Source organism: Terrapene carolina, unplaced genomic scaffold (genome assembly GCF_002925995.2).
Source record: "Terrapene carolina triunguis isolate 2854851 unplaced genomic scaffold, T_m_triunguis-2.0 Scaffold211, whole genome shotgun sequence".
In the NCBI taxonomy this organism is placed as follows: domain Eukaryota; kingdom Metazoa; phylum Chordata; order Testudines; family Emydidae; genus Terrapene; species Terrapene triunguis.
In genome coordinates, this window is record NW_020664562.1 from 18,844,962 (window position 1) to 18,858,103 (window position 13,142).

At 49.2% G+C, this 13,142-nt stretch overlaps 1 protein-coding gene across 1 annotated transcript in view; it reads right to left on the reverse strand.

The window, feature by feature from the left end:
• The window catches only part of LOC113407354, a 35,942-nt gene extending 23,385 nt beyond the window's left edge, over window positions 1-12,557 (reverse strand). Inside the window, exon 1 of the mRNA XM_029912440.1 lies at window positions 12,315-12,557. Coding sequence (XP_029768300.1) covers window positions 12,315-12,557 — 243 coding nt within the window. The remainder of the gene's footprint in view (window positions 1-12,314) is intronic.
• Window positions 12,558-13,142: the final 585 nt, after the last annotated feature.

The following is a 13,142-nucleotide window of genomic DNA, read 5'->3' on the forward strand; positions in this document are numbered from 1 at the left end:
CCAACAGACACCCTCTTCACAGACTCATTCTTTTCAAACATCCTTCTCCTTCCCTTGTTAGTCCTACATCCTGTTCATTAGCCATAAATACACTCTAAAGCAGTAGTGGGCCACAGGTGGCCCACCACTGCTCTTAAGCCTTTGAGAACAAATAGCATCTGATCGGAGTACATCTTCCCTCCAAAATCCCAGCAATGTACCTTATTGGTTGAGTCCTGATCAGTGAGCAACCCCTGGTCCCTCTGTGATCAGTGTAGAATAGCTGCAGCTGTGAAGTGCAAGAACCTGAGCAAGGAAAGAGACAGAAATCAAGGCAGAAGTGGGAGGATCCACCAATCACAGACAGGGTGGGGAAAGGCAAGCAGCCAATCAGTAACACTGGCATCTCCACTGTGGAAATTAGGACACAACAGATGGAATTCTCCCATCCAGATGGGGCAATAACAACGCATACTGATCACAAATGAGTCATGCCTTCTCTGACCTTAAAGCCATGACTGCTATTGGGATACATAAAACTTTTGAGGGATGATGGCTTAAAGCAACATTTATTGGCTAAAATCTATGGGAAAATACACATACAAGAGACATCAATATTTCATAAGGATCTCAAGTGAAAGTACAGTATATTCTATTCTATTTCACTTTAGCTCCATGACTCCTGTGTTCAGCTTTTCACTGTTTCGCCCCAGTATTACAGCATGGAACATTCAAATCGGGGGGATGCTAGTAAGTACCCCTTGCATCCTCCTTCTTCCAAAGAGCCAAATGAAGCTGGATTGTGCCATCTAATATTTAAAAAAAGTTTTGTGGGAAGTTGTAATGCTAGCAGTGTCACTACAGTGCACGATCAGTTATAAAGCAATACTGATAAGGCTAGTTACATGTTTGTGTTTGCTATAATATTGGTATAGCAATATTATAGCCTGTGTACAAAGGCAGCTAGGGGAGACTTAGGCCATTAGGTCATGAGGCAGTGACTGTAAACCTAGTACCTTGATCCTATAAGGAATATTGCCTCTCTCTTCTTCTGGTTTATTTCAGAGGAACTTGTGTTTGATCTGAGTCATAGACAGGCCTTCATGTATTCCACCCCAAATGTAGAATCTAGGCTTTTGGTTTGGGTTTTTTTGTTTCTGATCTTTGTACAGACAACCTTGAAAACATAAACAGAATGTAAATTGCTATAGTGTTGTCCTCCTGAGTCTGCAGAGAGTCTGAAACAAAAGTTCTAAGAGAGGGATGAAATTCTTCATTCTCACTGGGTTATTAATTAAAGATGACAATTTAACTGTCAGCATTTAATTATGTTACTGCTGATCATTTTAGCAGAAATATCCAGCTAATGTGCTTACCATACATTCCCAAACTCTCCCTCCCCCCCCCTCCTGGTGCCAAAAGCCCCTACCCAACTGCCAAAACCTCCAGCATTCTTCTGACAACTTCTGTGAAGCTATCATGTATTGTCCATTAAAAATAATCTTTGGTGTACTGAAAACGGAAAACAGAAAGCATAAGATAAATTCTGTTTAAAATAAACACAGGGTGAAAGCTGCGGTTACAATTTAAAAACATCAGTGTTTAGTATCCACATGAAGCTGCTGCTCAGTTTTCAGTCCACAGCATAGAAGCGCCAAATAATCTAGGGACTTTGCAGCAAAATTTAGGTCCTATTTGCTGTGGAATACAAAGGACCTTGGTAGTAGGACAGTGGTGGGAGATGAACTGCAGTATTCTTTGATAACCAATCAGATATCACAAGGTTTCACAGCTGATGTTGCTTAACCGATTCAAGGAGCCTAGTGTTTTTTCAAAGAGCTCAAAGCACAGGTGAAGTCCTTTGGCCAATGCATGATAATAATGTACGGGAGTCTGACTGATTGAATCCTCATTTCTTCTCTTCTTTTCCCTCTCTAAAGTGCTATGCACATCTGTGGCACTATATAAATAATAATGAGCCACATCCTAAAGTTCTTACTCAGGTCATGCCAGTGGGACTTTCACACGAGTGTGAATGAGTAGAAATGGACAATGCACTCAGTTAGTTCTACTGCAATATACTATCCCCAGTAGAAAGGCACACTGCACAAATTCCTCTGAAGATTAATTTTAAAACATTTAAAAATATTAAATTGAAAATGAAGGAGCCATACACTAATAGGAATAATTTATGCTAACAGTGTCATGAGAAAGCTATGGGTGCACCTGAGATATGCATCAGTATCCCTCCAAACCACACCCTGCTGTGGCTTATTGCTGCTGTATATTTACATGCTGCCTAAGATGTCAAGGGACATGAGCAGCATGTGTAAGGGTGATGATGCATTGTGCAATATAATGCAGCTCAAGACCTGACGTAGTTTCTGCATACTTTTAAGCTAGGTATTTGGGTGTAACTGCTAACACATGTAATATGTCTTGCAAGGCAAAGTCACATCTAATTAACTACCATTTACAGGTGATTTACCGTGCCTCACCATAGTAGATTATTTTACACCCAGCCATAGATACACAATTTAAACATCCATTCACCATGCTGAGGGTATGCTACAGAACTGGGATGTGATTATAAGGTTATACCCATGAGACAGGAAAGCCATAATATTGACGTACGGTATCATTAATTTTGCATTCATAGGCAATCTATAGGGTTTTTCTTACACAAAACACCTATTAGAATCACTGCATGTTTGTGTTTGCAAGTATTTTATATCGTGTCCAGGATACTGTAACCACAGTGTATGGATGGGAAAGGCCATTTGAAAAATAGCACAAGTGCTGAATCGGTGTCGTGGCCAAGGGGACTCAGACATAATTGTTTCAGAGTAGCAGCCGTGTTAGTAAGGTGCCACAAGTACTCCTGTTCTTTTTGCAGACACAATTGTGTATATGATGTTGATGTAAAGTGTATATGTGCATGTGTAGCCTGCTAGATCTGATTTGTTTTGGCCCCCAATTAGGGGGCTTTAGCTCAATCTGTAGCAGTTTATGCTTTTAGTTCTGGTTCAATTGGTGTGTCGGTTAAGAGGGTAGCTGACACAGATGCTGCTCACAATGGAAGCAGGCATACTCTGAATATACCCAGAGATTGTCATGGAAATGAAGAATTGGTTATGCCCATGACTTATGCATGACTACTAAGAAAGAAGACTATAAAGGCATTTAAAACCTATTCTTTACTAAACTGACCAGATGTGTAACATGAGAATGTGGGAAGCAGTACATTATTACTTGGAGGTGGTGATGATGGATATATTGTGTTTCTAATAGTTGACACCTGCATGACAGTAAAGACAGATGTCCTAATTCAGAGGTGATGTGTAAATTAGGTCCCCTTCCATTAACTTAGATCCCCTTACACTCAAGTAGACTTCTTTTCATCTAATGTATCAATATTTAAGGGAGTTTAGTTGGTGTAACTTGCATCCTGTGTAGCTGAAAGAAAGTGGTGGAAGGTTTAACTTAATAATAGTTCTCAACCTACCTTAGCATACACTTTTCTTTTGACTCCTCAGCCTGCAAATTATGCCAACTTAGACACCTTTAGAGATCAGTAGAAGGATATAAGTAGCTCTAAGGCAGGAGTCTCAAACTCAAATGACCATGAGGGCCACATGAGGACTAGTGCATTGGCCCGAGGGCCGCATCACTGACACCCCCCCCTCGCTGCCCCTGCCCCGCCCCCACTCCACCCCTTCCATGAGGCCCCACCCCTACCCCATTTCTTCTCCACCTCCTCCCCCCCCTCCTGGAAAGTGCTAAGCGTTATACAGAGCATACAGATCAATGCTGCTCCTACAACAAGTCATTTCCAAGCGGTTTTAATAAAATATATACACTCAGTAATGCACCTCACTCAAAGGACAAAACACGCACTTAGATTTACTTCTGTTAAAGCCCCCCCCCCCCACTGCACTGGGCTGCACCACCACTCCACCCCTGCTCTGCCTCTTCCAGGGGTGGCAGGTTTGTAGAAATTTTGGTGGTGCCCAGAACCTGCCCCCCCAACTCCGCCTCACCTGCCTAAGGCTCTGGGAGGGAGTTTGGGTGGGGGAGGGGGTCTGGGGTGCAGGCTCTGGGAAGGAATTTGGGTGCTGGGTGCAGGCTCTGGGCTGGGGCAGGGGTGGGGGTGCAGACTCTGGGATGGAGTTTGGGGATAGGAGGGGGTGCAGGGGTGAGGGCAGTGGGACTGGGGATGAGGGGCTCGGGGCATTGGAGAGGCTCAGGACTAGGGCAGGGGAAGGGCAGCCTGCCCTGGCCCTAGTGGAGGGGGGCACTAGGACCCTGCGGCAGCAGGTGATGCCGGAAGCCGGCAGAGCAGAGCGGAGTCAGCATGAGCTGCAGGCTCCGGGGCGGTGAGGGGGCAGCAAGTGAGCCCGGGGGACACTTGGGGGAGGCGTGTTGGGGTGGCAGGTGGGGCCGGGGGAGAGACCCGGCCCCCAAACATTGGAGAGCAGCAAGCAGGGAGCTTTGCTGCCACATAAAATAACTTGGGGGGTGGGGGTGAGAGGAGTTTGGCGGTGACAGGAAGTAACGGGGGGGGGTGTGGGGAGCTTGGCGGGCAGCAGGGAAGAGCTCCGCGGGCCGCATGTTTGGGACCCCTGCTCTAAGGGATTCTGAGCAGAAGGGGGCATATGAGGTTGGTGTATGGAGATCTAGCACATCATCTCTGAATTTGGTCCAGAGGATGCAGCTGTGTTGTGACAATGTAAAACAAGAGACATTTTTCATCCTCCAGTCTCCTATTCTCTTTTAGTACAGTTTCTGCTATTTATCTCTACAGCAGAAGAAAGAGATATATCTAAAGAAGACAAGAGAAATATTTGTTCCAGCTGCCAAAGAAGATATCTCATCATAGAGGGGTGCCTAGATCACCAAATGTTCCTCTTTGATTTCTTCCATTGTAGGCAGTTCAAAGCTGAGGAATACACAGTGCAGGAAGACAAGGAAAATACTGCAGGGGTATTCCTGTGAGGACATGGGAGAGGCTGCAAGGAAGCTACTAGCTAAAGATGAAACAGAAAGACCTGAACAAGCTCTTTTTCATTCAGAGATGGAAATTTTAGGTGGAATTTTTAAACAGTGTTCAACTGGCTTAACTTTGATCTCATTGAAGTCAATAGGAATTAGCTGACTTCAACAGGAGCAGAATTTGGCTAATGCTGAGTACTTTTGAAAATCCCACTCAGTAACTGTCTCCCTCTTTCAGTATGTATATGTGGCATTACTGTTGGTGGTCAGACACCAGTAGTGATTATGGTTATGGGGAGAAAAGATGGTATTATGGTTAAGACGGAGGACTGGGAGTCAGGGAGTGGAGTTCTATTCCCTGTTCTACTACCCACTTCCAGGGTGAGTTGGGATAAGTCACTTAATCTCTCTGTGCCTCAGTTTCCTCATCTGTAAAATAGGGATGATGATCCATACCTAACTCATAGAATGGTGGGAGGCTTAATGACTGGTTGTGAAGTACTTGAGCTCCTCAGATAGAAGGTGAGGTCTGAGTGCACAGTAATTGCCTGATTATTGTGTTTGCTGTGAAGGTTTTTGAAGAGTCACTGTGGCATCACTATCACAGCCCTGTCTGCATCATGCAGGGAAGCTTGGGCCTGGTCTACACTATGATTTTAGGTCGAATTTAGCAGCGTTACCTCGAATTAACCCTGGACCCGTCCACACGACGAAGCCCTTTTTTTCGACTTAATGGACTCTTTAAATCTATTTCTTTACTCCACCTCCGACGAGGGGATTAGCGCTGAAATTGGCCTTGCCGGGTCGAATTTGGGGTAGTGTGGATGCAATTCGACGGTATTGGCCTCCGGGAGCTATCCCAGAGTGCTCTATTGTGACTAGTCTGGACAGCGCTCTCAACTCAGATGCACTGGCCAGGTAGACAGGAAAAGGCCCGCGAACTTTTGAATTTCATTTCCTGTTTGGCCAGTGTGGCGAGCTGATCAGCACAGGTGACCGTGCAGATCTCATCAGCAGAGGTGACCATGGAGTCCCAGAATCGCAAAAGAGCTCCAGAATGGACTGAACAGGAGGTACGGGATCTCATCACTGTATGGGGAGACGAATCCGTGCTAGCTGAACTCTGTTCCAGTAAACAAAATGCCAAAACGTTTGAAAAAGTCTCCAAGGGCATGAAGGACAGAGGCTATAACAGGGACTCGCGGCAGTGCCGCATGAAAATTAAGGAGCTCAGGCAAGCCTACCAAAAAACCAGAGGCAAACGGCCGCTCTGGGTCACTGCCCCAAACATGCCGCTTCTATGATGATGCCATTCTAGGGGATGCAGCCACCAATACCCCAACCCTGTGCTTTGATTCCGTCAATGGAGTAGAACGCAACACGGAAGCGGGTTTTGGGGACGAGGAAGATGATGATGAGCAGGTTGACGATAGCTCAAAGCAAGGAAGCAGAGAAACCGGTTTCCCCAACAGCCAAGATCTGTTTCTCACCCTGGACCTGGAGCAAGTAACTACCGAACCCACCCAAGGCTGCCTCCCAGACCCGCCAGGCGGAGAAGGGACCTCTGGTGAGTGTACCTTTGTAAATATTAGACATGGTTTAAAAGCAAGCGTGTTTAATGATTAATTTGCCCTGGCATTCACGGCCAGTACAGCTACTGGAAAAAGTCTGTTAACGTGTCTGGGGATGGAGCGGAAATCCTCCAGGGACATCTCCATAAAGCTCTCCTGGATGTACTCCCAAAGCCTTTGTAAAAGGTTTCTGGGGAGGGCAGCCTTATTCCGTCCTCCACGGTAGGACACTTTACCACGCCAGGTCAGCAGCACATAGTCGGGAATCATTGCAGAACAAAGCATTGCAGTGTATGGTCCCGGTGTTTGCTGGCATTCAAACAACATCCGTTCTTTATCTCTCTGTGTTATCCTCAGGAGAGTGATATAATTCACGGTCACCTGGTTGAAATGGGGCGATTTTATTAAGGGGACATTCAGAGGTGCCCCTTCCTGCTCTGCTGAACAGAAATATTCCCCGCTGTTAGCCACGCGGTGGGGGGCAGGGGTGAAGTGATCATCCCAGAGAATTGGGTGTGTGGGGGGGAGGGGAGTTATTTGGGTTTGTGCTGCATGTTAACCCGGAAACCGCAGCCCCTCCTTTTACATTGCAAACCCATTTTAAATGGCCAACCCAATGGGTGCTTGGTATGAGAAATGAGAGCGCTATTGTTTGAAACCATTCCCACATGTTAAGAAGGTTAAAAAAGCCAAAAGACTGTGTCTTACCATGGCTGCCTGCAAGCCGAAATCTGTTGCCTGGCACTGCGTGAGTGATCTCTCACACCAAACCGGCAGGCCCTCAATATACGAGGAAAAATGTGACCTTGTAACGAAAGCACGTGCTGTGTAATGTGAACAGCAAAATTTAACGTGAAAGAGTGTACCCATTGTTCTCTAAAATGTGTCTTTTTTAACCACCTCTCCCTTCTCCTCCACCAGCTGCAAATGTTTCTCCTTCACAGAGGCTAGTGAAGATTAGAAGGAGAAAACGGAGGATGCGCTCCAGATGTCCTCCCACGCTGACAGAGGACAGCAGAATGCGTGGAGGCAGTCAATGTCAGACTACAGAAAAGCACAGTATGAACGAGAGGAGAGGTGGCGGGCTGAATCGCGGGATGAACAGAGCAAGTGGCGGGCTGAAGATGATAGGTGGCATCAGCTTGCAGACAGAAGGCAAGAGTCGATGCTCTGGCTGCTGGAGCATCAAACTGATATGCTCCAGCGTATGGTTGAGCTGCAGGAAAGGCAGCAGGAGTAGAGACCGCCGCTACAGCCCCTGTGTAACCAACAGCTCTCCTCCCCAAGTTCCATAGCCTCCTCACCCAGACGCTCAAGAACACGGTGCGGGGGCCTCCGGCCACCCAGTCACTCCACCCCTGATGATTGCCCGAGCATCAGAAGGCTGGCCTTCAATAAGAGTTAAAGTTTTAAACTGCAGTGTGTCCTTTTCCTTCCCTCCTCCCCCACCCATCCCGGGCTACCTTGGCAATTATCCCCCTAGTTGTGTGATGAATTAATAAAGAATGCATGAATGTGAAGTAACAATGACTTTATTGCCTCTGCAAGCGGTGCTCGAAGGAGGGAGGGGAGGGTGGGGTGGTTGGTTTACGGGGAAGTAGAGTGAACCGGGTGTGGGGGGGGCGGAGGGTTCATCAAGGAGAAACAAACAGAAATTTCACACCGTAGCCTGGCCAGTCACAAAACTGGTTTTCAAAGCTTCTCTGATGCGCACCGCGCCCTGCTGTGCTCTTCTAACCACCCTGGTGTCTGGCTGCGCGTAATCAGCGGCCAGGCGATTTGCCTCAACCTCCCACCCCCTTATAAATGTCTCCCCCTTACTCTCACAGATATTGTGGAGCGCACAGCAAGCAGCAATAACAATGGGGATATTCTTTTTGCTGAGGTCTGAGCGAGTCAGTAAGCTGCGCCAGCGCGCTTTTAAACGTCCAAATGCACATTCCACCACTATTCGGCACTTGCTCAGCCTGTAGTTGAACAGGTCCTGACTACTGTCCAGGCTGCCTGTGTACGGCTTCATGAGCCATGGCATTAAGGGGTAGGCTGGGTCCCCAAGGATCACGATAGGCATTTCAACATCCCCAACGGTTATTTTCTGGTCCGGGAAGAAAGTCCCTTCCTCCAGCTTTCGAAACAGAGCAGAGTGCCTGAAGACGCGAGCATCATGTACCTTTCCCGGCCATCCCACGTTGATGTTGGTGAAACGTCCCTTGTGATCCACCAGGGCTTGCAGCAGCATTGAAAAGTACCCCTTGCGGTTTATGTACTCGGTGGCTTGGTGCTCCGGTGACAAGATAGGGATATGGGTTCCGTCTATGGCCCCACCACAGTTTGGGAATCCCATTGCAGCAAAGCCATCCACTATGGCCTGCACGTTTCCCAGAGTCACTACCCTTGATATCACCAGGTCTTTCATTGCCCTGGCAACTTGGATCACAGCAGCCCCCACAGTAGATTTGCCCACTCCAAATTGATTCCCGACTGACCGGTAGCTGTCTGGCGTTGCAAGCTTCCACAGGGCTATCGCCACTCGCTTCTCAACTGTGAGGGCTGCTCTCATCCTGGTATTCTGGCACTTCAGGGCAGGGGAAAGCAAGTCACAAAGTTCCATGAAAGTGCCCTTACGCATGCGAAAGTTTCACAGCCACTGGGAATCGTCCCACACCTGCAACACAATGCGGTCCCACCAGTCTGTGCTTGTTTCCTGGGCCCAGAATCGGCGTTCCATGGCATGAACCTGCCCCAGTAACACCATGATTTCCACATTGCTGGGGCCTGTGCCTTGTGAGAGGTCCATGTCAATTTCCTCATCACTCTCGTCGCCGCGCTGCAATCGCCTCCTCAGCTGGTTCTGGTTTTGCTTTGGCATGTCCTGGCTCTGCATATACTCCAGGACAATGCGCGTGGTGTTCATAGTGCTCATAATTGCCGCGGTGATCTGAGCGGGCTCCATGATCCCAGTGCTAGCTATGGCGTCTGGTCTGAAAAAAGGCGCGAAACTAGTATCTGATGGACCAGGGGAGGGAGGGAGGGGCGAGTGACGACATGGCGTACAGGTACAGGGAATTAAAATCAACAAAGGTGGCTGTGCATCAGGGAGAAAACAAACAACTGTCACACAGAATGGCCCCCCCCAAAGATTGAACTCAAAACCCTGGGTTTAGCAGGCCGTTGATTTCACGGAGGGAGGGGGAAGCAAATGAATACAGAACAAATCTATTTTTTATCTCTTACCTCTTAAGCTGTCAGACGACGGTGCAGCATGACTGATAGCCCTCGGCATCTTCTTGGTGCTTGGCAGAAAATACTGGGCGCTTGGCAGAAAATAGCATACTACGATTGATAGCCATCATCATCATCAAGACTGTCTGCCCAGGTGCCCATGATTGACAGCCACTGAAGTACGATGACGATGGATACCAGTCGTAATATACCATCTTCTACCAAAAGGCAAGGGGCTGCTGCTGTGTAGCAATGCAGCCCCACGTCTGCCAGCCCCACGTCTGCCAGCACCCAGATCGCCCTCGGCCTCTTCTGGGTGCTTAGCAGAAAACACTGGGCGCTTGGCAGAAAATGGCATACTACGACTGATAGCCATCATCGTCATTGTGAAGGCAGCAGAATATGACTGGGGGGATGGGGGACTGGGGGACATACGGAGTTCCAGCCACTGCTGTACGACGACGACGGTTACCAGTCGTAATACACCATCTACTGCCAAAAGGCAAAAGGCAAGGGGCTGGTGCAATGCAGCCCTACGGCTGCCAGCCCCACGGCTGCCAGCACCCAGATCGCCGATGAAGGCTACCAGTCATGCTGCACCGTCTACCGCCAAAAGGCAATTAGCTGCTGCTGTGTAGCAATGCAGTACCACGTCTGCCGGCACCCAGATGACATATGGTGACGGTGAGCTGAGCTGAGCGGGCTCCATGCTTGCTGTGGTATGTTGTCTGCACAGGTAATCCAGGTAAAAAGGCGCGAATCTATTGTCTGCTGTTGCTCTGATGGAGGGGGAGGGGCCTGACGACATGTACCCAGAAACCCCCGCGACACTGTTTTGCATCATTCAGGCATTGGGATCTCAACCCAGAATTCCAATGGGCGGCGGAGACTGCGGGAACTGTGGGATAGCTACCCATAGTGCAATGCTCCAGAAGTCGACGCTAGCCTCGGTACTGTGGACGCGGTCCACCGACTAGAGCACTTAGAGCATTTTATGTGGGGACACACACAATCGGCTGTATACAACCGATTTCTATAAAACCGGCTTCTATAAATTCGACCTAATTTCGTAGTGTAGACATACCCTCAGAGTCTAAAGATCACTTAGAGGATCTAGGGGGAGGTAGCGGTTTTATGTTGTCGGGGCCTCAAGTTCCCTATCAAATATGGTATTCCTGGATACTCTACTCCACCTGAATGGTCAGAATGCTGCACTAAATGAGCACAACCCCACTCCCTCAACACACATACACAAAAGCCCATGTCCTTCCATCCTGCAAAATATATAGAGAGAGTTCTCTCTGGTCCTGTAATGGGCCTGCTTGAAAGACAGCGAGAGCAGCTTCTTTAATGGTACGTTGTTTGACAAGCCCAGACTAGCAGTGCAGTTAAACCTGCAACTGCAGGGGATTGTTGCTGGCATGCAGCATGAGGAACTAGGTGTGACATAGACCTATGTGGTGATGACTTGAATCTGTAGGGAATCTGCATGTTTCCCATTTTATCATGGCCCTGGCTGGCGCACATCACAAGTTTCTCTGTCCTCTTGTTTAATGGAAACCTCCATTGCCAGCTCTCAAGATTTAATCAGGTATCTCACCATTTCGTGTGCTTTTCTTTAAGCCCCAGATCCTAGAGTCAAGCAGTTATATGAGAGTCTCAGCTTTCATTTTTAAAAACAGTATGTTTCTAGCCCTCATGCTTGCAAAGACAAGTCGGAAAATTTGACCTGAGCGCACCCTAAAGACTCAGAAACCAGAAGGCAAAGAAAAAGAGATTTTTTTTAAATCTCATGACTTTTGAATGTTGTGTTTGGCAACACTGCAACTAGCTCTGCTGTTTTGGTGGTTAGAAAAGGAAACTGTTCTCAGCTGTGGAACAAAGTGTCAACAGAGTTGAGGCTGACCAAGAGTTCTTGCCACCCTGGCTTTATTCATCAGGCTTGCTCCTAGAATATGAACAGGGCCGGCTCTAGGCACCAGCCCTCCAACCATGTGCTTGGGGCGGCACTTTCTAAGGGGTGGCACTCCGGCCCCCCTTTTTTTATTTTTTATTTTTTTGCTTGGGGCGGCATTGCCAGGAGCCAGCCCTGGCCCAGCCACTCGCCCTGTCAGCGCAAGCCGGGATCCGCGCCCCCTGCCCAGCCCGGCGGCGCCCTGCACAGCCCATTCGGGGAAATGCCACGCTGCCCTGGGGAGACTTGGAGCGGCAGCAGGACCCCTCCTCCCTCCCTGGCCCCGCTTCCCTCCCTCCCTGGCTCCTCACACACTCCGGGAACCCCTCTCACTGCTGCCGCAGCCCGGGCTCCCAGAGTGTGAGAGGAGCCGGGGAGGGAGGGAAGCGGAGTCCCCTGGAGCTGATCCCGGGCTGCGGCGGCGGCGAGAGGGGCTCCCAGAGTGTGTGAAGAGCCGGGGAGGGAGGGAAGTGGGGTTCCCTGGAGCCAAGCCTGGGCTGCGGTGGTGAGAGGGGCTCCCGGAGTGTGTGAGGAGGTAAGCGGCTGGCTGGGCTCGTCGGTGCTGAGCAGGTAGCCCCGCAGCCGGAGATCCTCGCCTTCCCGCCCGCCGGGGCTGGGCCAGGGTGCGGTGAGGCTGAAGAGCAGCAGGTCCAGGGGCTCTCCAGGTCCTCGGCCGCCAGCATGTCGGGGGTGAGGGCGGTGAGAACGAACTGATCCACCTCGGCCACCAGCAGCGCTGTGAAGCCCAGGGAGGGGGCCGTGTTCTCCGCGCCGCCCCGCAGCTGCACCGTCACCTGGAAGTACTCCCACGCCGTGCCGCCCAGCAGCTGCACCCGCATGGGGATAGAGTCGTGGCTGGGCCAGGTCTCGGCCGACGTGTGCTGGTAGCGGATCCCACATTTGGGGGGGAGCCCAGTGCTGGGGCGGCAGGGGGTGCGGGTGGGGGGGGGCACTGGTGGGAGCTCAGGGCGCAGCCAAAATTTTTTTTGCTTGGGGCAGCAAAAAACCTAGAGCCGGCTCTGAATATGAACCATTAAATTGCTGCAGACTGGCCATGCTACTCCTGGAAATAACAACCTGGACTTAACTTCTCCAAAGTAAACAGCTTTAATTCAAGGGGAAAGTGAAAGAACTTGTCTCTTTCCTAAAGTTACATAATAGTGCTAGACACTATGGCCATGAGTGCTTTAGAAATGCTAACAATAGTAAATAATTATTTCTTCCCCTGTAACCACTAAAACAGGAAGTGCGGGGGCAAAGTTCACACTCAGTTCAAAGAATGGGCTAACTTCTGGGTTGGTTCTCATTTTAATTAGAACCTTTTCAGTTTTCACCCATCCTATATACAGCAGGAATGTTGGAGAACATGGGACCAACAGCAGGGAATCCAGATGCTCTGTGCAATATGGAAAGTTGCTGAGTTG